Genomic DNA, 27260 nt, shown 5'->3' with positions numbered 1-27260 from the left:
TAACAGGATCTTCACCAGTCCAAGAGCCCGTGTCACCGCTGTGCTTCATCATTAAAATCACAGTTACCGTGCTTGTGTATACGTAGCTCCTTACGGTGTAAAAGTGCCTGTGCACCAGTCACTGGTTATTCCTCGTTTGCCCAGTGTGCAGTCTAAGAAACCAGGACTAAGACGAAGTTACTCCTCAAAGGTCACTTAGCAGGGAAGCTGGGACTCTAGCGGTTCTTAACAGCTTGCGTCCAGTGCTCTTCCTGACTCCCCCCTGCTGCTCTGGATCATGATCTGTCCCAGCAACCTCGCAGGGAGAGCAAAGGCGGAAAACCTGTGTTGAAATCCTGCAGCACCAAATATTGTCAGTGTGACTTAGGCCAGATCACTTGGTTTTCTCTGCTGCGTCATGGACGTAATAGTCCTTTATAAGTTGGTCCTGAGGATTAAATAGGACAAGACATGTCGGGGCATGTGGGTGGCTCAGTCAGATAAGCGTCCGACTCTTGATTTCCACTCAGGTCATGATCCCGGGGTTGTGGGGTCGAGCCCCGAGTTGGGCTCTGAGCTGAGTGTGGAGCCTGCTTGGGATTCTCTGTCTCTCCCTCTTTCTGCCCCTCCCCTGCTTGCTCTCTTTCTCAAAATAAATAAACATTTCAAAAAATAAGATAATAAATGTAAAATGTTTCATCTATTGTGGGTGTTCTTTACATGGGGGTTTTTGTAAGTCTATGCTAATTAGATTTCCACTATATGACATATATTTTCACGGGAATAGGGTTTACACTATTGCAATCTGGTAAAAGACTTATAATTCCAACATCATGTCCACAAAGGGGACCTGCCCTATTGTAGTTTCAGTTGTTCTTAATGAAACTTTTCAGTTCTCAAGTAATCACTTAGAGTTAGTACTTAAAAAAAAAAAAAAAAAATCTTAAGGCATTAATTAAGGGCCTGGTGCAAAGCACTCACCTGAACAGAAAGTCTACTTCAGTTGCTACCATGTTGATGCTCACACAAGCTGAAATGTCTATGGTTTAATAAAAATTATTAAGTCAATAATAGGAGTAATTATAGTACACACAAATCAAAAACATACCTGTGCTTTCCCGTTTTTTAACTATGCAATATGAAGACCCCATGTAACATTCATGAAGATACACAGAGATCGAGTGCACACCTGGCCCAGTCTTCTGCCCACAGGCATAAGAAATGGACAGTCGTCAATGGCTTTCTCACGTGTCCCTCCCTGTTCAAACCTTCCCTTGGCACCACCCTCAGCTCCCTCTCCAGATGAATTGAGTATTAGCATCACCTTGCTTTTGCACTTGTATTCCTAAAACAATGTATTGTTTAATTTACATGTTTTTGAATTTTATATAGAAAATCATACTGCTTATTTTCTAGCATGGCCCATTCATTTTACATTTAATGTTCCATTTTCAGTATGCTGTTTATTGTGCCTATGAGCAGTGCTTGTGTCCAGTGTTTTGTTTTGTTTTGATCTTTGGAAAGCGGCAGGTATTTTGTTTGGATTTGCTGTTTATAAGCATTCACAGTCCTAGCTTATGGTACCACGTGCAGGAATCCCTCTGTGATGCATAGGTCGTGGGACCTCTTACTGTCCTCACTGGGACTCTTGAGAGTGAAAAGAGGTACTTAATGGAATGTAAGAAACAAAGCAGGTGAACATACAGGGAGAGGGGGAGACAGACAGAAAGAGGGAAAGGAACCGTAAGAGACGCTTAGCGATAGAGAACAAAATGAGGGTTCGTAGAGGGAGGTGTCGGGGGGAGGGATGGGCTAGATGGGTGATGGGGATTAAGGAGGGCACTTGTCCTGTTGAACACTGGGTGTTCTATGTGAATGATGAATCACTAAATTCTGTTCCTGAAAACAAAAAACAAGGTAGTTAACTGTACAGTAACCATATGCACAAAGTGGAAGCATCCTGGAAAAGTCAAGATGCGTGGCTGTGGAGTCACAGGATGTGTGCTTGTGAAATGTGTACCCTTTTCAGCCTGTTCAAATCTTTGGCCTGTTTTTCTGTTGGGTCGTTTATTGTCTGATTGAGTTCCGGGAATTTTTATCTATTCTTCGTATTAATTAAGAAATCTGACAGTACCCAGTGTAGGGGAATGTGTTCAGCAAGAATACTTTCACACTGCCAGCTACCCATGTAAACTGGCACAAACACTCGGGAAGGCAGTTTGGCATTTTCTTTTTTTTTTTTTTTTTTTTTTTTTTCAACGTTTATTTATTTTTGGGACAGAGAGAGACAGAGCATGAACGGGGGAGGGGCAGAGACAGAGGGAGACACAGAATCGGAAACAGGCTCCAGGCTCTGAGCCATCAGCCCAGAGCCCGACGCGGGGCTCGAACTCACGGACCGCGAGATCGTGACCTGGCTGAAGTCAGACGCTTAACCGACTGCGCCACCCAGGTGCCCCCAGTTTGGCATTTTCTAGTAAGGAAGAAGACGTGTATTCTCTATGACCCAACGTAAACATAACGTGTATTTATTTTATTTTAGAGAGAGAGTGTGTAAGCAGGGGAGAGGGAAAAAGAATCTTAAGCAGACTCCACAGAGCTCAGCACAGAGCCCCATGCAGGGCTCCACCCACGACCCTGGGATCGTGACCCAAGCTGATACCAGGAGTCAGACCCTCAAACAACTAAGCCTCCCAGGCGCCCCACACGTAACGTTTAACAACGTGAGGAAATTTGCTTGTGTGCACCAGGTGATGTGTATAAGAACGTTCCCAACGGCACTGTCTATAGTATCAGAAACCTGTCAGTGCTGGAACAGATCGTGTGTGGTGCCATCACACAGCAGCATCATCAACAGCACAGACGAATTAATTCCAGCTTCTCACTACTTTTGAGGTTGAATCTCAGGTTAGAAGTTGAGAGGGGAAATTAAGTCAAAAACGAAAAAAAAAAAAAAACTAAGCAAAATGTTGTTTGAGGAAGTAAACGTGTAGGAAATGAAAAACAAGAGTGTGAGAAATTTCAGAATATTACCCCTAAACGGGAGAGGAGTAAATGTTAGACTGTATTGTCTCAGCCACATGTTATGAATGATTTATATCCACTCAAAGTTTGTTGGAAGTTATTTACAGGAAACGTACCTTTAGAAGAGAAGGGGGAAAATAACAAGGAAAGAACCTTGTAAGGTCTCCAGCTGAGAGACGTAAGAAAACTCGGGAGGCTCACAGGCTATCTTTTTCTGTCCGGAATCCCCCCTCCACCCCATGCCATAGTGCTGCCTGCTCAAGTGCGTGTGTGAGTTACTTAGTTTTCTCTCTGTGGTTGCCTAGGGCCGGGTTCCCGAGAGCCTAGTGGTCTGAGTTACCCTGCTGTCTGACACGGGAGCACACCGTGAGTATTGGTTCCTGGTCTGCAGGGCATTGCAGGCAGCCCATTGGCAGTGGTTTTTTATGAATACGTAGTTTCTATTCGGAAATTAGGATTAACAATACAGTTTTTGCTCTGGATTGGGCAGTGTCTTTGTAAACCTTTTCACTAGGAAACATTGATTTTCTAAATTAGATTGGATAAGAAGTGAGGTTTCTGAAGAGAATCAAAACATAGTTACAAACAAGCACTGATTTGAATGTTGCTTTTTAGCTTAGCTTTCTTCTTTTGAGAATATTTTTTTTAATTTTTTTTAAATCTTTATTTATAATTTTTGAGAGAGAGACAGAGTGTGAGCAGGGGAGGAGCAAAGAGAGAGGGAGACACAGAATCCAAAGCAGGCTCCAGGCCCCATGTTGTCAGCACAGAGCCCAACATTGGGCTTGAACTCACGAACGCAAGATCATGACCTGAGCCGAAGTCGGACGCTCAACCGACTGAGACACCCAGGTGCTCCGCTGAGAATATTATTTCTTTAAAAACATTTTCGATATGGGGCGCCTGGGTGGCTCAGTCCGTTAAGTGTCCAGCTTTGACTCAGGTCATGGTCTCATGGTTCATGAGTTCGAGCCCCGCATCGGGCAGTGTGCTGACAGCTTTGGGTTCTATGTCTCCCTCCGTCTCTACCCCTACCCCACTGGTGCTCTCTCTCAGACTCTCAAAAACAAATAAACATTAAAAGATAAAAAAATAAAAAATTCTTTGGAAGTATAAGTAAATGAAAATAAAAACATCTCAGGTAAATTGGCAAACCCAGTTGCTGTGTCAGAGCGTTGTATCCTTTGTCTAGCTGTTCTGCGGAAAAGTTACATTCCCACTATCAATAAATAAGTTTCCCCCCCAAATTCCCTAAGAACTAGCGTTTCTAAAAATCCACCTCTTTATAACCTTTTTTTATTTATTTTTTTTTTTTTTTTTTTTTTTTTCCACAACGTTTATTTATTTTTGGGACAGAGAGAGACAGAGCATGAACGGGGGAGGGGCAGAGAGAGAGGGAGACACAGAATCGGAAGCAGGCTCCAGGCTCTGAGCCATCAGCCCAGAGCCCGACGCGGGGCTCGAACTCACGGACCGCGAGATCGTGACCTGGCTGAAGTCGGACGCTCAACCGACTGCGCCCCCCAGGCGCCCCTTCCCTCTCTTTTTTATTTATTTTTTTTTTTTAATTTTTTTTTCAACGTTTATTTATTTTGGGGACAGAGAGAGACAGAGCATGAACGGGGGAGGGGCAGAGAGAGAGGGAGACACAGAATCGGAAACAGGCTCCAGGCTCTGAGCCATCAGCCCAGAGCCTGACGCGGGGCTCGAACTCACGGACCGCGAGATCGTGACCTGGCTGAAGTCGGACGCTCAACCGACTGCGCCACCCAGGCGCCCCAACTCTCTGGATTTTAAATGAACAAATTTCTTTTTTAAATGCCATTTATTTATTTTTCTTAATGTTTATTTATTTGGGGGAGGGAGGTAGAGAGCATGAGAACAAGGAGGGGCAGAGAGAGAGAGGGAGACACAGAATCCGAAGCAGGCTCCAGGCTCTGAGCTGTCGGCACAGAGCCTGACGCGGGGCTCGAACTCGTGAACCTGAGATCATGACCTGAGCCAAAGTCGGTCGCTCAACCGACTGCGCCCCCCAGGCGCCCCTATAACCTTTGTTTAGATCATAGTTTCAGTCTGTGTTTCTTTACTGCTGAAGTGCTATTTCTTGCTGTAAGTATCCAGTCCACATAACGAATGGGTCTCACCTGGTAATTAGCCTTCTCATATCCTGTGCCTTGTGGGAAGTAACTCTGTTACCTGTGGACAGTCTTTCCTTCGGGACCCTAGTTAGTCCGTCTTGATCTAATACATACAGGTTAACCTTGACTGGCAGTTATTTCTGTGTATTTTAAGAGTAGAACGTTCTCCACTCTTCCTGCGTGTGAAGAAAACGCTGTGATTTTGCCAGTCCCGATATTCTTTACCTTTCCCTGTAATTATACGTATCAGACCTTTTCTCATACCGTACGTTATTCTACAGTTAACCATTAGTGTCGTGTTGTGATTTCCGGAGTTCCCGTCTGAACCGTTTTGTTCTGAGACAGGCTCGGTGCTGGACCAGCTGCGGTCACAGCATCTCCGTACCAGGCGCGGCACTAGGGGCCAGGGTCCTAGGTCCTCACGAAGTCAGGCAGGAAGGGCCAAACTCCACTCCTGGCAGGGTCACCTACATCCAGTGATTGCATTTTTAAGTACCCTCTACACCCAAGGTGGGGCTCGAACTCACAACCCTGAGATCAGGAGTCGTGTGCTCTACCACTTGAGCCAGCCGGACGCCCACTACCAGTGGTTTTAGATGAGTCCTGTCACTGCTCTGATTCTCGGTGTCCCCTTCTGTATGTGAGGGCACGACGGCACCTCGTTCAGCTTCTGCAGAGGCGAGAGGAAGTCGTGTTTGTTCCCGTCCTGCATGTGACGGCACGTCCACTCTTCATGTTCCCCAGGCAGCCTCCAGTCCGCCTTGCTGTGAAACATTACCAGAGCAAGGCTTTTGTTCCTTGTCCGTTGTGTTTTTGACTCATTTTTAGCTGATGATCGGAGAGATGTGTAATAAATACGGCATCAGTAACTGACAATGCTGGACAAGACACTTCTCCAAAGTGCTCAACTTTGATTATCTGCTTTAAGATGCTCTTGTTTGGGGGCACCTGACTCACTTGGTTAACATTCTACTTTGGCTCAGGTCATGATCTCACGGTTCGTGGGTTCAAGCCCCATGTGAGGCTCTGTGCTGACCGCTCAGAGCCTGGAGCCTGCTTCCGATTCTGTGCCTCCCTCTCTCGCTGACCCTGCCCAGCTCATGCTCTGTCTCTCTCTCTCAAAAATAAATAAATGTTAAGAAAATTTTAAAAAGTAAAATGCCCTTGTGTGTAGATCTCAGGGCGGCCAGGCTTTAACAAAGAAGGGCTGCTGATTTGGGGCAGTGTCAAAGTGTTGGTAAAAAAGTCATCTCATCTTGGGGCGCCTGGGTGGCTCAGTCGGTTGAGCGTCCAACTTCGGCTCAGGTCACGATCTCACGGTTCATGAGTTCGGGCCCCGCATCGGGCTCTGGGCTGATGGCTCGGAGCCTGGAGCCTGCTTCCGATTCTGTGTCTCCCTCTCTCTCTGCCCCTCCCCCGTTCATGCTCTGTGTCTCTCTGTCCCAAAAATAAATAAACGTTAAAAAAAAATTTTTTTTAATAATAATATAATAAAAAAAAAAAAGTCATCTCATCTAAAGACCATGCTTTGTGAAGACCAAGAAGGCATTTTATTTTTTCCTAGAAAAACCCTCATCTTTCTTAACTGGGATTTGTTCCCTATAAGAATAGAACTATATACGGTAACGTTTGCTCAAAAAGTCCTTTAGGAAAAGGAGGCATTTTCTTTAGACGTTGAACTCTTCGTTTCACTTTGTGGCCTCTGCCATCCCGTGTCCACACAGCATTTCAGCTGTAACTGGCCCTGGTTTCTCAACTTACTAGCGGCACAGCGTTGAGCAAGCTGCATGAGCTCTGCAGGCGCCAGCCTCCTCATCTACCCGATGGAGTAGGTCTCAGGGCGGTTCTGAATCCAGAAAGAATGTACACGCACAAATCTTAGATCGGTGCCGAGGGCCCGATGTGTGCTAGTAACTGGTCCAGTTTGCTGCCATCAGCTCTAGCAGTCAGCGTGCCTCAGGGAGGATGTGGAGAGATTATTACAGGTTGGAAGAGGACGTCTTCAACTGAATCTTAAAGAACACTTAGGGTTTAAAGAGCTGGAGACCTCACCCCATTAGGATGGCCAGTGTCAGAAAATAGCAGGTGTTGTCAAGGACGCTGAGAAATCGAAATCCTTATGCACGGTCTCACAGAATGCAACCACTATGGAAAACGCTTTGTTGATTGTTCAAACAACAATTAAAAATAGAATTGTCGTAAGATTCAGCAATCCTGCTCCTGGGTGTATACCCAAAAGAATTGAAAGCGGGGACCCCAAGATGTTTGTACACACATGTTCCTACCAGCAGTCACAGTAGCCAGCGTGTGGAAGTGACCCAAGTGTTCATCAGTGGATGAGTGGGTTAAAAAAATGTGTAGACACAATGGGGTATTGTTCAGCCTTAAATAATCAGGGAATTCTGACATACGACCACCTGGGTGAACCTTGCGGGCGTTACACTGTGTGAAATAAGCCAGTCACAAAAGGACAAGTACCATAGCGTCCCACTTAAGTGAAGTACGTAGAGTAATGAAGTCCAGGGAGTCATGAAGTAGAAGGCGGTTATCCGAGCTGGCAGTGGGGGTGGGGAAGGAGGGCCCCGGGAGGTGGTGCCTAACGGGGACATTGTGTCAGTTTGCAAGATGACAAGAGTTCTGGGGATGGACGGTGGTGGTGGTTGCACACTGAATGCACGTGACACCACTTAGTTGTAAACTCAAAAGTGGTTAAGACGGTAAGTAATATAGATGGGGTGTGTCTTTTACCGTGATCAATCAGTCAATTGATAGATGGCTGGAGAAATGGAGTCTTTCGAATATGTAACTGACAAAGACTTTCTAATAGACTTAATTTTTTGGAGCAGCTGGAGGTTTGCTGCTAAATTGAGCCGGGGGTTCAGAGGTTTCCCGTGTGCCCTGTGTCTCCCCCACAGTTACATGCGGTGCACCTGCATGGACACATCATTATCCTCCAGAGTCCACGGTTTACCTTAGGGTTCACCGTTGGCGGTGTGCCTTCCGTGGGTTTGGGCAAATGTATGATGTCATGTGGCCACCATTTGTCTATAAGTTTAAGTCAGCTCAGTAATGACAGAGGTGGAAAGCTGATGAGGTTGGTTCATTTCTGTTTTGGCTTCAGGACCATGGAGAACGCTAACGGTGCCAGCCAGAGCGCAGCCGAGGAATCTCTCCCGGCCGATGGGCGAGACGGGAGCACCACTCCGCAGGGAGAACAGGGCCAGCTCCTTTATCACGAGGAGACCATCGACCTCGGTGGAGACGAGTTTGGGTCTGAAGAGAACGAGACTGTATCGGAAGATTCTAATCATTTTGTAGATAAGCTTAATGAGCACATGATGGAGAGTGTCCTCATTTCTGACTCTCCTAACAATAGCGAGGACGACACAGGTGAGCTGGGCTGTTTGCAGGACGTCGTGGAGCCTGCAGACGGTCACGCTGATCCCAGACCGGAAAGTCTGGTGGGTGAAGGAGCAGTCGACGCGCTGAGCAATGACACTGGAAGCGACGGAGACGGGGGAGACCGTGCATCTAAAGGCGGCTCTGACGCGACCCCCAACCCAGAGCTCGAAGAAGTAAAAGGTGCCCCCGCCTTGGGAGAAGAGGGTGCCGAGGACCCGGGCCCGGAGGGGCCGGGGCACAGCCCGCCTTGCAGGCAGTCCCCTCGTGAGGAGGAGCCCGTGCCCGTGTGCACCATTTTCAGCCAGTCGTTCGCCCGCTCCCAGCCGCCCCTGCTGCTGAGGGACGGCTTCCAGTCCCAGATGGTGAAGTCTCCGAGCTGTGGCGGTGCCAGCGACGCGGTGGCCAAGACCCCTCCCCAGGCGGTCCAGCCAAGCCCCAGCCTCAGTAAATTCTTTGGTGACCCCAGCAACTCTAGTTCCTTGGCCTCGGACTTCTTTGATTCCTTCACCACGTCCACTTTCTTCTCCGTCAGTAACCCCAACGCGGGCTCTTCCGTTCCCGAGAAACGGTCTTCGCTCTCCACTCCGGTGGGACAGAGATCCCCGGGTTCTGCTGCGCCCTGTCTCTCCCCAGGGATTGAAAAGTCAGAGTCCGCCGTTCCCACGGCTTCCCTAGAAATTCCTCAGTCTCCAAAACCGTTTTCCCAGATCCAGGCCGTGTTTGCAGGGAGCGAGGACCCCTTTGCCACCGCCCTGAGCATGAGTGAGATGGACCGCAGGAGCGATGCCTGGCTCCCCGGGGAGGGGACCCGGGACATCTTGATTTCAGTGGCAACCCAACAGTACAGCACGGTGTTCGTAGACAAGGAGAGCCTCACCATGCCGGGCCTCAAGTTCGACAACATCCAGGTAGGTGCGGGCCGCCTCGCAGGGCACTTCCCAGCGAAATAGGTCGCCCGTGTCCACGTCCGGCTCCTTTCCATCTCGTTCTGTTTTCCCCAGCTTCTCACTCACCCCCCATTCACGTGTGTGTGTGTGTGTGTCCATGTGTGTATACACACATGTAAAAACGCCTTCAAGGACTGAAAAATCTGCCTTGTCCAGCAATTCCTAAAATTCTCATTTTGAGAGTCCGCGTTATGTCTCTAGACAATTTGGAACTCCGTTGATTTCCCTAATAAAATGTGTTTAAGGCACTAATCAGAGTCTTAGAAGTGAATGCCCACAAGGTAGATAGTTACATCAGAAAAATCAGAAATAGCTGTGAACCTTGTGTGAGCACGTTATTTGTGACATTTAAGCTTCAGCAAATAAGCCCCCATTCCTTTTTTTTGTTGTTTACCAAATAACGTGCTTTATGTAGAAAGAGGTTTTATACATTTCATTAAGAAAAATATGAATGGCCCCCCCCCAAATAAAAAATCACAAAAATGTCTGAATGTTCTAGAGAATAAACAGTAACATAGAAAAGTTCAATCTAGTAATCAAAGACAATGAGATTATTTCCATTTTCCATTATCTTATTTTTTTAATGTTTATTTATTTTGAGAGAGAGAGAGAGAGAGCGTGAGTGAGGAGGGGCAGAGAGAGGGAGGGAAGGAGGGAGGCAGAGACTCCCAAGCAGGCTCCACGCTGTCAGCGCAGAGCCCGTTGTGGGGCTTGAACTCACGAGGTGTGAGATTATGACCTGAGCCGAAACCAAGAGTTGGATGCTTAACCGACTGAGCCACCCAGGTGCTTCCTCCGTTTTTTGATACCTGATTAGTCATTTCATTCACGGTCGTTCCATGTTTGTTCAAGTGTGGGAAAATAGTCTGTCTTGGGCAGCCCTGACGGGACCATAAATTGTTACAAACTTTTTTAAGTAAAGTTTTTAAATCAGCATCCAAATGTGTATGTTATTTGATCCAGAAATACCAGTCTTAGGAATTTTTTTCCTAAAGAAGTAACGTCACTGGCATAGAAATACCCAGCTTTTGGGATGTCCGTCGGAGTGGGGTTTATTACTGCAAGGCATCTGAGACGATCTCAGGGTCCTTTTTCAAGAGGCTGGTTGAATACATATGGCTCATTTTTATAACGGATGTTTCTGCAGGTAATAAGATATTAAAACTGATGGTTCAGGGGCACCTGGGCAGCTCAGTCGGCTGAGCGTCTGACACTTGATTTGGGCTCAGGTCATGATTTCTCAGTTTGTGAGACGGAGCCCTGAGTCAGGATCCGCCCTGACAGCGTGCAGCCCGCCTGGGTTTTCTGTCTCCCTCTCCGCCCCTCCGCCACGTGTGCCTGTGCACTCTCCCTAAATAAATAAGTAAACTTTAAAAATAAATAAATAAAATAAAATAGGAATGATGAGATAACAGAATTTTTAATGAGATTCTCATTAAATTTGAAAGCCTGAGTACAAGATGGCCTGAAGCGTGCGCCGTGCGGTAAAAACGTTTACACGCACGACACGCACACGACACCTACTGGTACGGTCAGGTCGCTGGCTGGCGGTTGCAGCACATCGGGCAGATCGCAGGGGGGTCGTCAGCTGTTGCCCGGCCCGGTGCGTGGGGGGCGCCGCCCCGGCCAGGCTGCAGCCGCGTGTCCTGCGCATGTGTGTCCTCCCAGAACCGGAGGCGGGACCGGCGGTCTCCCGCAGCCCCGCTGCACACACCCGGCTGGGTCAGAAAGCCCGGTGCGTGTTGGTATATGTTGGTAAACCTTGGTGAGCCGCTGAGCCCGGGACGAGTGTCCCACTGGGGACGTGGAGCCCTTAGTTATTTTCTAGGGCCCGAGAAGCGCGAGCCCACAGGCTTTGGACACTTCGCGTGGTGGTCTTGACGGCTGTTCAGGCACCAGACCCACACTTGCCGCGCACGTGCTATCGACGGGGCGGTGTTCGAGGCGTCCCCTCCACCTGCTCAGGCTGAGCTACTGAACATGCGCTTGCCTTTGCGGGATCTTTCTAACGCATCCCACTTACGGGCTCTGAGTCCAGGGGACACTGGGACCCGTGGGATTAGGTTGACGTTTCCACACGGTCCTTCCCTGGCCCCGCGTGCATCCACTGTACCCGCGGTGGGGCCTTCATGTTCTGCCTCTTGTCTCCTCCCTGCCCCCTTCCTGGGGTCTCTGTGCTCTGCTGCTCGGTTCCCGGGACTTCGGTGGGACCGGCCTCCCGGCGCTTCCTCTCCAGAGAGTCTGTGGTTTGCAGTTTGCTTCTCCCACTGGTTGTAATTCTCTCCCGGTTGGCAAGAGGCCTGGGGTGAGCGCGTGACGTTTCGTGGATGGGGCCACGAACGCTGAACACGGGGCAGGCTGGTTAGGGTCAGACCGTGACGGTCGTCCTGCCCAAAATGTCAGTCATTCTTGAGTCAAGAAACACGAGCACCGAAGCTCTCTGCTGGTTGCGCCTGGACTGAGTCACGTAGGAGACCCTGGCGTAGGTCCTCCCCCGCTTTAAAGCTGCTGTGACTTCCCTCCCCAATTCCACGCTGCTAACCGTGAAATACCCAGAACGTTCCACGAGTCAGCAAGGACTCGGGAGCTCCCACTGCTCGGGCAGAACACGGGGGGGACAAGCAGGAGGCAGTGTTTCTTCCTTCATTTCCTGCAACAGTCCCTCCATAACGTCTTGGAGTTCACAGTGGCTGTTTCGGGAACCTCGTGGTGAGTTGAAATTTGAACGAAGAACAGTTCCCAAAATACCTTTGACCCTCCCACGTAACAAATGTGCTAGATGTGTGTTCGCTTGTATATCACCCTTCAAAGAACCTTTCATTCCCAAAACAGGGAAGGAAAACCGTATGGTTAACCTTGAATGGACGGGCTGGTGTATTCCAGAAGACGAAAGATTGGCTTTTCTGTTAACCTTCTGTGCACACCAAGCTTTTAAAACCACGTCGCGGATTTACCTGTAACTGAGTTTCGCCTTCGTCACTGTTACTATCGCAGACTTGTTCATGCACAATCATCTTTCTAAAGCACTCGTGTTTGACGTTTTTCCAAATTGCTCACCTATTGGTACCTAATTAAAAATTGCCTTCCTGTGGGGTAAAAGTTGAGAAGATTTTGAATTTGTTTCTTTACAAAGTGACATCCATGGCAGTCTGCGCTAAGTTAGCGGCTTAAAGGTGAGCTTATGTCACACCATCCCACCAGAGTGATGTCAGGAGGAGGACAGGCTCTTTTAGTTCATTGTGGTCGTCCATGACCTCTGTTCTGTTTTTTTTGTGGTTTCTTTTTTTAGTGTTTATTTTTGAGAGAGAGACACAGAGTGTGAGTGAGGGAGGGGCAGAGAGAGAGGGAGACACAGAATCGAAGCAGACTCCAGGCTCTGCTCAAACACAGGGCTCAAACCCGCAAACCGTGAGATCGTGACCTGAGCCGAAGTCGGGTGCTTAACCAACTGAGCCCCCCAGGGGCCCCGTGGCCTCTGTTCTTCAAGAAGGAAATCAGAAGTCTGTGGGGAAGTAGTTCAGAACAAGTAAGGAACGGAAGTAGAGAATTGTTTGCCTGGCGCACCTGACGCGCCCTTGGAGACCGGATCCTTCCACCACCCCCTCTCTTGTCCCTGGTTCTCTCCTCCCCCGCCCCTTTCCCGCAGCGGGATTTGACAGGAGTCCCCTCGGGGAAACCCACCGTCTACGTGAAATCGCCCTTCCGCGCCGTTCCATGTCAGGAACCTCCTGGAAGCCAAAGACGTACCTGTTACTCGGGACTGCCAGCTACGGATATTCTCAGCTTGAGTTGTGTGATCTTCATTTTCATTTTTAAAGGTTATTTTTTTTCTGGATGTGCAGTATGTTTACAGTATAAAGTTCAAGGTTGACAGATGTTTTTCCCATTTAGCACTTCAGAGATGCCCTTCCAACGTGCTCGGGACGTGAAGTTTATAATAATTTTTATCTTTGGGGCGTCTGGGTGGCTCAGTTGAGCGTTCCACTTCGGCTCAGGTCATGACCTCAAGGTTTGTGGGTTCAAACCCCACACTGGGCTCTGTGCTGACAGCTCAGAGCCTGCTTGAGATCCTCTCCCTCTCTTCTCTCTCTCTCTCTCTCTCAAGAATAAATAATCATTATTATAATTTTCATCTTTGCTCCTCTGTACCTAAGTACATGTTCTCCTCCAGTTGAGTTTAAGATTTTATCCCTGGTTTCCAGCTGTTTGACCCTGACAGGCCTTCACATGGTTTTCTTTTATGTTTATCTTGCTTGGGACTCGACCTTGTTGGTTTGTCGTTTTCACCAGTTTGGGAATATTTTGGTCCTTACTTGTTCAAATAGCTATTCCGTTTTCCGCTCTCCCCTCTCCACTTCCGGGACTGCGATTCCACATATTACTTGCTATCGCCAAAGAGGTCACAAAGGATTTCTTTTTGCTTTTCGGTCTTTTCTCTCTTTTTGCTTAACGTTGAAATTCCTGCTGTTATTTTAAGTCCGTATATCTTCTCTTCTGTACTTTTTAGTTTGCAGTTGATGCTTTCCAGCGGAGTCTTCGTAGTTTTTTTTCTCCAGAATTTGCGTTTGGTTCTTTTTTAATGTCGTTTTCTTTATTTGCTATGTTGAAGTTTTACTTTAGATTCTCAAGCACATTTATAATAGCTGTTTTAAGGTTCTCCATCATCTCTGTAATCTCAGGGTCTGTTTGTATTTCTGTTTTCTCTTGGTTCTGGGTCACACGTGCCTGTTTTGTCACATGTTTGGTAATTTTTGATTAGAGGACAGACATTGTGGGTTTAGTGTTTTTGAAAGTCTGTATTTTATCATCTGCAAAAAGACATGTGCTTTGTCCTGGGAGGCAGGGAAGTCATGTGCAGATTTAGTTGATCTTCTCCAGGTTTGTTTTTAAGCTTAGGGTGAGTTTAGAGTAGCTTCCACTGTTAGGTGACCTTTCTGACATCTGCTCGAAGCCTCAGTGTTCAGCGAGAGTGCCGCAAATAGCTGGCCTGACCTGGACATCTTCGGCCTGCGTGAGCTCTGAGAATCGTTCGGCTCCCTTGTCATCTTGCCCCATCTTCCAGAGTGTCACCCTGTGCACATGCTGCTTCGTGCTCCACAGTGGGCTCAGGCTCCTTCTCAGGACTCCCTCCTTCCCAGGGCCCCCTCCTTCCCAGGACTCCCTCCTGCACAGGGCCCCCTCCTTCCCAGGACTCCCTCCTGCACAGGGCTCCCTCCTTCCCAGGACTCCCTCCTGCACAGGGCTCCCTCCTTCCCAGGGCCCCCTCCTTCCCAGGACTCCCTCCTGCACAGGGCCCCCTCCTTCCCAGGACTCCCTCCTGCACAGGGCCCCCTCCTTCCCAGGACTCCCTCCTGCACAGGGCCCCCTCCTTCTCAGGACTCCCTCCTGCACAGGGCTCCCTCCTTCCCAGGACTCCCTCCTTCCCAGGACTCCCTCCTTCCCAGGGCCCCCTCCTTCCCAGGACTCCCTCCTGCACAGGGCTCCCTCCTTCCCAGGACTCCCTCCTTCCCAGGGCCCCCTCCTTCCCAGGACTCCCTCCTGCACAGGGCCCCCTCCTTCCCAGGACTCCCTCCTTCCCAGGACTCCCTCCTTCCCAGGGCCCCCTCCTTCCCAGGACTCCCTCCTTCCCAGGGCCCCCTCCTTCCCAGGACTCCCTCCTGCACAGGGCTCCCTCCTTCTCAGGACTCCCTCCTGCACAGGGCTCCCTCCTTGCCAGGACTCCCTCCTGCACAGGACCACCTCCTTCCCAGGACTCCGTCCTTCCCAGGGCCTCCTCCTTCCCAGGACTCCCTCCTGCACAGGGCCCCCTCCTTCCCAGGACTCCCTCCTTCCCAGGACTCCCTCCTTCCCAGGGCCCCCTCCTTCCCAGGACTCCCTCCTTCCCAGGGCCCCCTCCTTCCCAGGACTCCCTCCTGCACAGGGCCCCCTCCTTCCCAGGACTCCCTCCTTCCCAGGACTCCCTCCTTCCCAGGGCCCCCTCCTTCCCAGGACTCCCTCCTTCCCAGGGCCCCCTCCTTCCCAGGACTCCCTCCTGCACAGGGCTCCCTCCTTCTCAGGACTCCCTCCTGCACAGGGCTCTCTCCTTGCCAGGACTCCCTCCTGCACAGGGCCACCTCCTTCCCAGGACTCCGTCCTTCCCAGGGCCCCCTCCTTCCCAGGACTCCCTCCTGCACAGGGCCCCCTCCTTCCCAGGACTCCCTCCTGTGCGGGCTCCCTCTTGCAGATTCCAGCCCCCTGAGCTTCTGGGAGCCCCACCTTTGTCTCCTAACCTCAACAGGTTCACCGTGCTCTGCTTGGGACTCCTCCCCACACGGTGGTCCAAAAGCGCCTATGAATTCAAGAGTTCAAATCCCCTTCTCCCTTCTCGTAGAGCCCCGTCCTTTTCTGTGTCTGAAAGCTGTTGCGTCATCACTCTTTTACTCTGGGACAGTCCAGTCCCAGTTACTGTGGAACAGACAGAAGCAGAAGTCACTCAGCCGCCTGCGTTCACACACTCACAGACGGGCCTTTCCTCGGGCCCTCGTCTAAGTTTGCTTACCTGAGTTGAGGCACGTGCGTGCGGAATTCTGGAGAGGCCGGTCCAAGCCGTTTTGTGACAGTGTCAGACTGCTTTCCCTGGAAGAGCATCTCTCAAATTCCGATTTGTTTAGGGCCTCGCAAGAAAAGAAAAGAGGGGTAGATTTGGTTTTGATTCTACAGCTGTATGGGAAGACAGTTCACGTGCCACACTTCTCACGGTTCACACTTCTCACGTGTTCACACTTCTCACGGTTCGCTGGTTTTTAGCCTTCTGAGAGGATTATGCAGCCATCACCACCGGTTTTCGCAACGTTTGTGTCTCCCGAATAGAAGCCCAAATGCTTTCACCCTCTCTTCCCGTCTCCCCCGCCCCAGCCCAGCTCCGGGCAAGCACTGATCTCTGTCTCTGCAGATTCTCCTGTTCTAGACGTTTCCTACAAATGGGATCCCACAACACATGGTCCTTCCTGACTGGCTTCTTTCACTCAGGATGACGTCTTCAAGAGTCGTCCGTTTTGTAGCACGGACGGGACCCCGTTCCTTTTTATCGTCAAATACTGTTCCAGGTTATGACTGTTCACGTTTTACCTACCCATTCATCCCCTGATGCACATTTGACTTCTTTCCACTTGTTGGCTGTTATGAGCACTGCTCCTCTGAACACCCGTGAGCAGGTTTCTGCGTGGACCCATTTCCTTTTCTCTTGAGTGCGTACCTCGCGCCGAGGAGCGGGAGCGCTCGTCACGTGGCAGCCTGTGTTCCACGCTGTGAGAAGTGTCCAAACCGTCTTGCAGTGGCTGCACTGTTTTCCATTTCCCACCACTTTGGGGTTTTGTTCACTTTTGTGTGTGTGATGTTGTTCGTTGGGTGGTTTTGCTTACCCCGGGAGAGAACACACACGGGAGGGGGAGGACAGAAGGCTCCAGAGCCGGTCCCCTGGAGCCAGGCACAGAGCTCCGTGTGTGCCGGGTCGGGCACAGGGGCCGCTCCCTTTCCGGCACCGCTGCCCCACGGCCATTGTGTCTTCAGGTGTCCCAGACAGGAAAGCCTGTACTCTTGAGTCGGCTGCCCTGGTTTGCGTTTCGTCTTTGTCCGCTAGAATCCAGGAGGGACTGCGGAACTGTCCCCTCTCTGCAGGAGGTGTGATGGCCCGCAGCCATCCGTGAGCAGAAATCAGCCGCTGCTCTGCACGACACGTACAACGGGGGGGGAACAGGCACCCTCCTCGTCGCCTGCCTGAGTCCTGGCTTGTTCCCCCGCTGTCTCTTCACATTCCCTGCCCTGGCCTTGGGTGCACTAGTCCCTCACCTACAAGTTTGCCGATTTGAAGCGGCCCTGTCTCAGGTGCAGCAGCATGGCTCTGACGAAAGCCCGAAGCGGGGGAAGCTTGCACCCCTCTCTCCAGTGACCGCAGGAGGACGTGCAGTTAGGGGCCGTGGCCCCTGTGCCATGATCCCCTCCACTTAGTGACAGCACCAGTAGGCACACCCCTGGGCTCTCGTGGGTGCGATATGTGTTTGTCACACAGATGCTCACGTCCCAGGAACTTCCGGCTGTGCCAGCCAAAATGTCAACCAACAGAGTATTTCACGGGGAGAAGATTTTGCAGCGTGGTCTAGTTAACGGAGGCCATTGCAGGGATGAAGGGGTTAAAATGGCCCTCCCTCTGCAGCATCAGGATGCGAAGTGTTCCTTTCCTGGCTCGCAGCTCCTCTGGCCCAGACGGAGTCACGTTCCTGCAAAGCTTTATGGAGCCATCTGGCTGAGCTCCTTTCATCCCGCCCTGTAATTGTCCCTCTAGACCAGTTAGCCACCTCTGTGGCTGCAGCATGGGAGGCATTCAGCCTCACTGTCTGAAGGCAGAAAGCCTTAAAACTGCCGCTTCTCCATCTTTGCCCCTGTGTATGCAGGAGGGCTGGCTCGGCTCCCGGGGCCACAACCAGACACGTGACCTGGAACCCCGCCAAAGCCACCCTCCCCCTTAATGGGGGAAGGGCAGCCACAGACCCCTGCACACATCGCCCGCACGGTGGTGCCTTTGAAGTGTCGCCATCTGGAACGATAATGAAAGATTACCCTTGCTGGCGCACACCGAGGGTAGGGAGACAATAGGAAGGAGCTGGGCAGTTGTAGGGTGTGCACGCTGACTTCCTCTCCGTCCTCAGTCCCTGTGTGCTCTCCGTGCTCCCCTGCGCCATTAGCATCAGCTCGCTGAGACGGAGAGGTTTTAGTCTTCTCCTCCTGCACACCTCCCCCAGGTCGGACGTCTCCATGGTCATTGCAGCCTTGGGAGTCCTTCCCCTCCTGGCCTGGCCAAACCACTGTCTCCTCGGCCCCTCCCCCTTCTATCTTCCCTTTATGTTTTTTCCTCTCTTTCGAAAATTTATTTTTCTATCTAGGAATAACTGACACAGTGCGTTAGTTTCAAGTGTGTAACTCGAGTCACCATTTGTCCGTATCGTGAAACGATCACAGTTGGTCTGGTTTACATCCGCCACCTTCCACGGTTACGGCAGCATTTTTCTTGTGATGAGAACTTTGCAAGTACACGCCGCTGTCTGGTTCCTTCCGGCTCCACGCCATCCGTTAATCCCCGCGCCCTGGTTGTGTGGTGATGGAAAGTTTCTAGCACCTGACCACCTGTCCCATTTGGCCCGCCCCCACTCCCCGCCCCTGCCTCTGGCGGCCACCAGTGTGTTCTCTGTACCTAGAAGCTGCTTTGCTGCTTCGGTTTTTGTGTTTTTGTGATTCCACCTGTGAGTGATCACGATCATACAGGATTTGTCTCTCCATCTGACTTATCTCATGTAGCATAATGCCCTCAGGGTCCATCCATGTGGAAACAGATGCCAAGAGTTCCTTCTCTTCTCATGGCTGAGAACTGTGGCCGTGTGCAAATACACCCCCTCCTCTTTCCCTCTTCATCCGTCCACGACACATGGGTCGTTTCCACGTCTCCACTGGGGGAAATAACACCACCATGAACATGCAGGTGCACACATCTCTTTTTTTTTTAAAGCAGGGGTGTATTTTATTTTATTTTTAATTTTTTATCGTTTATTTATTTTTGAGACAGAGACAGAGCATGAACGGGGGAGAGACAGAGAGAGGGAGACACAGAATCTGAAACAGGCTCCAGGCTCTAAGCTGTCAGCACAGAGCCTGACTCGGGGCTTGAACTCACGGTCCAAGATACCAAGACCTGAGGCGAAGTCGGATGCTTAACCGACTGAGCCACCCAGACGCCCCTCCTTTTTTCTTTTTAAATGTTTTATTATTTTGAGAGAGAGAAAGATGGTGAGCGGGGGTGGGGCAGAGAAAGAGGGAGACGGGGAAGCCCCAGCAGGCTCCCTGCCATCAGCACAGAACCCGACTCGGGACTTGAACTCACGGACTGCGAGATCATGACCTGAGCTGAAGCCAGACGCTTAACCGACTGAGCTACCCAGGCACCCCTTTGTTTTATTTTTTAATGTTTACTTTTGAGAGAGAGCACAAGCAGGGAAGGGGCAGAAACAGAGAGATGGGGAGAGAGAAGGACAGGGAGAGGATCTCAAGCAGGCCCCACGCTGACAGCGCAGAGCCCAGTGCGGGGCTCAGACTCCCGAGCCCTGGGATCATGACCTGAGCCGAGGTCGGCCACTCAGCCGGCCCTGCACCCAGGCGCCCCACAGACATCTTCTCAAGTTGGTGTTTTTGTTTCCTTGGGATCAATGGCCGGAAGTGGAACCGCCGGGCCGTAAGGTGGCTGTATGTGTAACTTCTGGAGGAACCCCCCGCTGTTCTCCACGGCGGCTGCAGAGTCCTAGGTCCCAGCAGCTGTGCGCTGGGCTTCCTTTTCCCCCACACCCTCGCCAGCCATCGGGTTCCACCTGCACCCCTCCGCCCTGTCTGTGGGGCGTCTCACTGGGGATCGGGTCGCAGAGGCCCGTGGGGCCCTTTTCTGGCAGACAGCACCCTCCTGTAAGCAGGGGGCCTGGCTGAACGGGTGCCGAAGGACCTGAGGGCGGGGGGACTTTTCTCACTTCCTCGGGCTTGGGGTGCACTTAGCCCTGGAGGGAGGGATGCCCAGGCCACGGATGATGTCTCTAGCCAGGTCCCAGAGGCCTCCCCAGAGACCCAGGCAAACTGGCAGGTTGCCGAGGCCAGCCCACCTCCGCGCGGACCCGGCCCTTTGTCCCCTGTGATGTCTCTTCACCCCTCGGGGGCCCATGCGAAGCCCCCCTCCTGGCGTGGTATGTCTCCCGTCGGCCTGCCGCAGGGGGTGGGGATTTACCGCTTCTCCGCAAGGGCAGGTCTAAAATACACATTTGATCAAATGCTGTGATGCTTCAGCATCTGGGCAGCTGAAATGTTACTACTGTAGGCACGTTTTAACCTCCATACACCGTTGGAGAGAAGAGGAATCTCATTTAGTTATGGGTTCTGGTTAGCTGAGTTTAATTAACATTTTATTGTCTTGACATATTTTTCTTCCGTTCCTTCAAGGGGGATGCAGTTAAAGACCTGATGCTTCGCTTCCTGGGTGAGAGAGCCGCGGCGAAGAGGCGGGTCTTAAATGCTGAGTCCGTGGAGCAGACTTTTGTCGGGTTGAAGCAGCTAATCGTAAGTTATGACGTGTTTGGTTTCGAAATTGTTTTTTATAAGTCCTGCCTTCCTTCCTTCCTTCGTCATATTTTCCTTCCTTCGTCATATTTTCCTTAGAGTCACTTACTGTGGATGTATTACCTAGAGCCCTTGCATGGAAATAAAATTTTGTTGAATTAGATACCAGTTCTGTGCAGCCAAAAGCGTCCCACAAACATACTTTTAATTAGTTAAAAAGCTATTATTTTAGACGATCAAATTACTCGAAGCAACATATACTTTGATTAAATATGCTTCATCAAATATAGTAACTAGAGAGAAATAATTTTATGCTGCTTTTTTTTTTCCCCCCCCCAACGTTTATTTATTTTTGGGACAGAGAGAGACAGAGCATGAACGGGGGAGGGGCAGAGAGAGAGGGAGACACAGAATCGGAAACAGGCTCCAGGCTCTGAGCCATCAGCCCAGAGCCCGACGCGGGGCTCGAACTCACGGGCCGCGAGATCGTGACCTGGCTGAAGTCGGACGCTTAACCGACTGCGCCACCCAGGCGCCCCTATGCTGCTTTTTTAAAACACTCCGTCGTCCCACTTGGCTTAAAATGTTTATTGTTGAATGGGTGGGTTGACCACAAATGCACACAAAAGTCCTTGTTCCTTAACAGGAGTAAACGCATGCAACTCTCCAGGTAGAGATGTAGTCCCAGGTATTAACAGGAAAATAGTAATAGGAAACTATCTGAGCTGCAGGCGTTTTAACATGGATGGGTAGATGCTTCTGGCGGTCTTTGAACCCCTGGGAATCGTATGCCCCACAATTGCCTCTTTGTTGCACATCTTCTATCACGTGTACGGAAGTATGTGTCCTCCGAAAGGCGAGTAAGATCACTCGTTTGGGTGGTCAGCAGATACTTTCCATATAAAGCAATTAGAGTCTAATTTCTTAGTAAGTGTAAATCAAATGCCTTATTGGGTTTCTTTTCCTGAAGTGATTCTGGAATTATTCCTGTGCTAAGAAGCTTTGGGAAGGAAAGACGTGGACCCACTCTGGTTTTGAAAGGGAGGGGAAACGCCTTTTTAAATATCTGCATACTTTATTGTTTGTTAATGAAGTCACAGGTCTTGACAGGCGAGCATTTCCGGGGCCGAACGAAGAGGTTCTTGCATTGTTGGGTTCTTGTCTTGGCCTTGACCGGCCTGGAAGCAGCCGCTGTAAGACATCGTCGTGAGCGACAGGCCGCACTCGGAGTGTCACCTGGTGGTGACCAGTTTGTGTTTTAAGTAAATGCCACTCCACATACGGGGCTTGAACTCATGACTCTGAGACCAAGAATCGCACGCTCTCCCAACAGAGCCAGCCGGGCACCCCTGTAATGACCAGTTAGAAAAGTATACCTGGAACCGGGCACAGTCATCGTAACCAGTTTGTTCCACGGGCAATCTTATCACCTGCTGTGATTGTTTCCACTGTTAATAAATATGTACAGTGGAGGGTGCATGGGTGGCCCAGTCGGCTGTGCCTCCGACTTCGGCTCAGGTCATGATCTCGCGGTCTGTGAGTTCGAGCCCCGCGTCGGGCTCTGTGCTGACAGCTCGGAGCCTGGAGCCTGCTTCGGATTCTGTGTCTCCCCCTCTCTCTGCCCCTAACCCACTCGCATTCTGTCTCTGTTTCTCTCAAAAGTAAACATTAAAAAATTTTTTTCTTAGGAAATAAATAAGTAGGTACAGTGGTTTGGGGTCTTCTCGTACATTGAAAATACTTAAAGCCAGGAGAGATTTTATTATAGTCCTAACAAGGAGACCTATTTAAGGTAGAAAACGTATTTATAAAAACTTGTTACCAAAAAATATGTATGTATTTTTAAAAAGGGTGGGGGGGTTGCTGGGGTGGCTCAGTTGGTTGAGTGTCCGACTCTTGACTTCAATTCAGGTCATGATCCCAGAGTTGTGGGATCGAGCCCTACATCAGACTCCATGCTGAGTGTGGAGCCTGCTTGGGATTCTTTCTCTCCCTCTCTCTCTAAAAAGAAATTTTTTTTTAATACTTAAAAACAGTCATTACCTTGCCCTGGTATTTTAATTATGTCCTAAAGTAATAACTCTCATCATCAAGACTAGGAAAGAGTTTCAAAATGTATTTTCCTAAGTAACGTCCGTGCATTTTAAGACTGTAATTTACAGGGAAATGAATGTCATAGCCTGTGGAGGACATTTTAATCCCTGTAATAGTATCATATACAGAGTTAATGATTCCTTTTGAGTCATAGATGGGAAAGTTATGTACATACTGTTAGTTACTTGAGTGACTTTTATTGGACTATTTTTCTCATCTTTTAGAAGTCATCGAATTCCTGTGTTCAGTTTTTCAAAAAGAGTATATCTTATTTCCTAGCGTAAAAAAAAAAAAAAGAGGAACATTTATTTAAATTTAGAGCTCTTTCTCGTATCAAACTGACCTTATTGTCAGAGTTCTACATGTCATTTACAGTAATGATGAGATTTTTGTAAGAACTTAAAGTTTTACAGGGTATGTTTTAAATTGTAGTTATAAAACCCATTTCTTCAGCAAACGCTTTTGACATCTCATAATGAGAAGGGAAGAGGATCTCCAGGAAGGGGACTAGAAGGAGGAAAAGAATGCGATCAAAATAGCCAGAAGCGCGGTGAGAAAATACAAAATTGTAATTTCAAATCGCAGGCCACGTGTAATCCCCAGTCGTGGCTCACAGGTTGCTGAGGGGAGGTCCCAGCGTTTTGGAGGAAGGGGGTACCTGCCATTAGAACTCAGCACTGCGCTGGGTCGTCCTGGCCCGTCCTTCGAAGAATCGTCTTCTCCCCTTCCTCCAGCCTCCCCCCGCCCCCGGCTCAGTGGTCAGGCTGCCCAGACCTATGCAGGATGCTGGAAGGAGGGCAGTACGGGCCAGCCCTGCTAGGTCCCCATCACCTGTAAGGCCAGTGCAGCTGAAGGCCATGCTCTCTCGAGGCTGGAAGAAATAAACCGCGCACGCACGTGTGCACATGCCTGGTGTGCATGAACAGGGATATGTCCCCTAGGCCTTGTACTTGGAACCTGTGCAGGGACAGACACTGGAGGAGAGTGATCCTGGAAAGGGAACACGGGCCTGCCTCGGCACAGGGCGGGGCCCCAACACACACTTGTGTGGAAGGAGCCGTGTTACAGGTTGTTAGGGGAAGGAGGAGTGAGTCAGTGTTGGCACGCAATTAGTGAGGTATTCAAAAGGGAAGAATTACAAAGATCTTTATTTCTTAGCACACTCAAAAATAAATTCCAAATAAATTAAAACAAAATTTGTTAAATTCCAGAAAATTGAGGAGACTCTTAATGATGCAGGATAGAAAAGCATTTCTTAAAACTTTTAGGGGGAAATGGATAAATTTGACTACTTTAAAACCTGTGTACAACAAAAACACCATAAAGAGTATTAAAAAGTGAGCCACAGAATGAGAGAAGATGTTTGAAATAGATATTAAGACCTTCCTCCAATGACTAAGAAATGAAAACAGCCCAGTAGAAAAACGGGCACGTGACAGGAGGAGGCAGTTCGCAGAAACCAGACAGCCCATAAACTTGGAAAAGGTGCTCATCTTCATTGGGAATCACAAATGTGAGTCCAACAGGAGGGTCGTACATTTCAGCCGCATCAACACGGCAGCACCGGGCGTCCGCCAGGGTGCAGGAGGCGGCCTGTGTCCTTGTGGGCGCGAGCTGGAAGGCCCGCTTTGCAGAGCAACGTAACGGGAGCTGATCAGATCAACGCTGCGCAGCACCTTGGACCCAACATTCCCCCCTCTGATTCTATACTTCAGAGAAACTCTTGCACCTGTGCTTAACAGGACATATTCGAGAATGTTTGTTGCTGTACTGTTTGAATTAGCCAAAACTGCTTTTGGAAACCTTACTATTGAATAAGACAAAGAAAGTTATGTTACGTAGTTAAGTCCGTTGGAACAGCTGAAGTACACGCAGGAGAGCCACGTTCATCAGCGTGAGAAAACCCCCAGAGCGGTGTGGAGCCCTGGACACAAAGTGCGAAGGCGGCCGTAACGTGCCAGCTTGGAAGACCAGCCGGCAGTCCCCGAGCCACGACATCCCTGATCCCACAGTCTGGGAGAGCCCCCCCTGAAAACCTAGTTATGTTTGGTGGCAGAATCCGAGCTGACCAGGCTCATTTGGTGCCATCCCCGGGACACTCCTCCTCGCCTGCCGCCTCCCTGCCCTGCTCCCCTGCTCTCCCGCTTGCCCTTTGCGGGCGAGGCAGCGGGAGCCGACCAGGCGGAGGGACGGAGGGGGTCCAGGCTGGGCGGCCTCCTGTGGGCTCAGCGGTCCTGTGGGCCTGGCCCCTCCCACCTGGGCGTCCCTCTGTTGCCTGGCCCTGGGTGCGTCTCTGTCCCTTCGTGGCTGTCCTGGCCTCGCCCACACCTGTGCAGATGGCCCCTCGTCCAGCTCTCCGGGAGCCCCTGGGGACCGTCAGCAGCCTCCCGTTGCCACCAGGCTCCCAGTGGATAGGATAGTTATGGTCTTTGTTGATCCCACTTGCTGTGAACAAAAGTATTCCTGTCTGGAAATCTTCTTGAAATATCAAATTAAATTGAAGTGTAGACAAAGAAATACTTTATATTCTCTTATCAAAAAGAAATATTTGGGGAAATATAAATTGTAAATGGTAAACTTGTCTCACAACTTCTCTGTGTTCTCTCCTCGTTTGTTTCCTTTTAAGTTGTAATATGAGGAAAATCATCCCATCGTTCTGCTTTCTCTGCTAGCATGTGTGACTCTCAAACCAGAAGATAATGCACATCTTAGTCCTGAAAGGAGCCACGCTGCGTCACCTCTGGTCCCGAATCGCGGTGACCCCGTGCAGCTGGCAAGTTCTGGGTCCAGACTGGCCCCTGCCTTTCTCCCAGGCTCCTTATACTCAAACAGGCCTCCAAGAAGGTGGTGGGGAGGCACCCCAACCCCCTGCCCCAAGCTGTTTTGTTTTTCATTGTCTTGAGGAATTATGTCATTCTGACCCCTGGAAAATTTGCCGTCAGGTTAGTGTAAGTTCATTTAGATGTTAGTACACGTCATCTATAGACCATCGGTATTCGTCAGGAAATGGCCTCGCCTAGTAATGACCCACTTAGGAGCTACAAGTGTCCTCATACAGCTTCTGTATTCAGTCACCTGCGGGACAGTTACGTTGGGAGAAACTGTAATGGGGGCATTTGTGCTTGCTATTTTCAGTTAGGAAAGGAGCCCCTTTTTAAAAGATTCCCAGTTAGGGGGCGCTGGGTACCTCCGTCGGTACAGCATCCGACCCTGTATTTCGGCTCAGGTCATGACTTCCGAGCCCCATGTCGGCCTCCGTGCTGTGCACGTGGAGGCTGCTTGGGATTCTCTCTCTCTCCTTCTGCCATGCGCTCGCTCGCTCTCAAAATAAATAAATAAGCTTTAATAGACTTCCATTTACTAAAAAATGAATCATCAAGTGAGAGGTTTTGGCTTCATTTTTAATAAATGTCATCCAGTTTGGGATATAGAAACCACATCTTAGTATGAAAAATCAGAGTAAGAGCTGAAGGCTTTTTATACGGTACATTTTATTAGTTTTAATCATTTATGGAGAGTCTGTATTCACAGAGTGCTTGCAGATAATTTTATTACACGTTTAAATGTTTCATTGGTGGTGGGTATCTGTACATGGTGGACATCAAATAAGACAGGCGTCTTCACTGGGCAACGAATCTTTGTTTCACAAATACGTAAATATCCAGGATCGGATCTTCTCGTGTATGTATCTTTGCACCCACACGGATTCTGTGTGTCTCTGAGGTCCGTCAGTAGATCACATGGGAGCTCATGGGGGTGGTTCAGTGTCAGGCAGCTCCTTATCTACTGTAGTGAAATCCCTTTTTTCCCCCAGGAAAATACCTCTTTCCTCATGTGTTAACTGCCATACTTCGTAACTTATACCTCCATACTTGATTTTTTTTTTTTTTTAGTATGATTTCAACACGCATTGATTTTGTTCCTGAGTAAAGCACGGTTCTAGGTAATGGATGGGGTGAGCATGTCCCCGGTGTGTGGGACACAGGGAGAGGCGTGCCATTTCTAGACGGCTACAACATAACGGCCTCATCCATGAGTGCGATGGCCCACTGTGTGTGCGGCCTGTCCTTTTTTTCATTCACAAACCTCTGTTCCCTCCTTTTACAAACAGCATGTCCTTTTTTCTTTTTTTAATACTTATTTTTGAGAGAGAGAGCACAAGGGGGGAGGGGCAGAGAGAGAGGGAGACAAAGAATCCCAAGCAGACTCCAGGCTCCAAGCTGTCAGCACAGAGCCCGACACGGGGCTCGAACCCACAAACTGTGAGATCATGACCTGAGCCGAGGTCAGCCGCTTCACCGACTGAGCCCCCCAGGGGCCCCCAAACAGCGTGTTCTTAATTCTGAAAAAGTGAGGAGAAGTAAAACCATGGTCAGTTAACATTTTCGTATCTGACTGTGTGTATGTCTACAGTAAGTCTGTGTGGGGAATGTGAATACATACGTAGGTATATATATATACGGTATACAAAACTTCATGTTCTACTTTTTTATACTTCAGTATCTTTTTATTAATATTTCTTAAACATTGTCCAATATTGAAGGGTCTTTAC

At 49.7% G+C, this 27260-nt stretch overlaps 1 protein-coding gene across 2 annotated transcripts in view; it reads left to right on the top strand.

The window, feature by feature from the left end:
* TRAPPC12 (trafficking protein particle complex subunit 12) overlaps positions 1-27260 on the top strand; it is an 81957-nt gene that overhangs the window by 936 nt on the left and 53761 nt on the right. For both annotated transcript variants that reach the window (XM_045447859.1, XM_045447860.1), the window contains exons 2-3: positions 8263-9451; positions 20498-20614. In XM_045447859.1, the coding sequence (XP_045303815.1) occupies positions 8267-9451; positions 20498-20614 (1302 nt within the window). In that variant the 5' untranslated portion in view covers positions 8263-8266. The remainder of the gene's footprint in view (positions 1-8262; positions 9452-20497; positions 20615-27260) is intronic.

The sequence above is a fragment of the Leopardus geoffroyi genome, chromosome A3 (genome assembly GCF_018350155.1).
Source record: "Leopardus geoffroyi isolate Oge1 chromosome A3, O.geoffroyi_Oge1_pat1.0, whole genome shotgun sequence".
In the NCBI taxonomy this organism is placed as follows: domain Eukaryota; kingdom Metazoa; phylum Chordata; class Mammalia; order Carnivora; family Felidae; genus Leopardus; species Leopardus geoffroyi.
The sequence above is the reverse complement of the archived record's forward strand: the minus strand, read 5'-3'. Positions and strand labels throughout refer to the sequence as shown.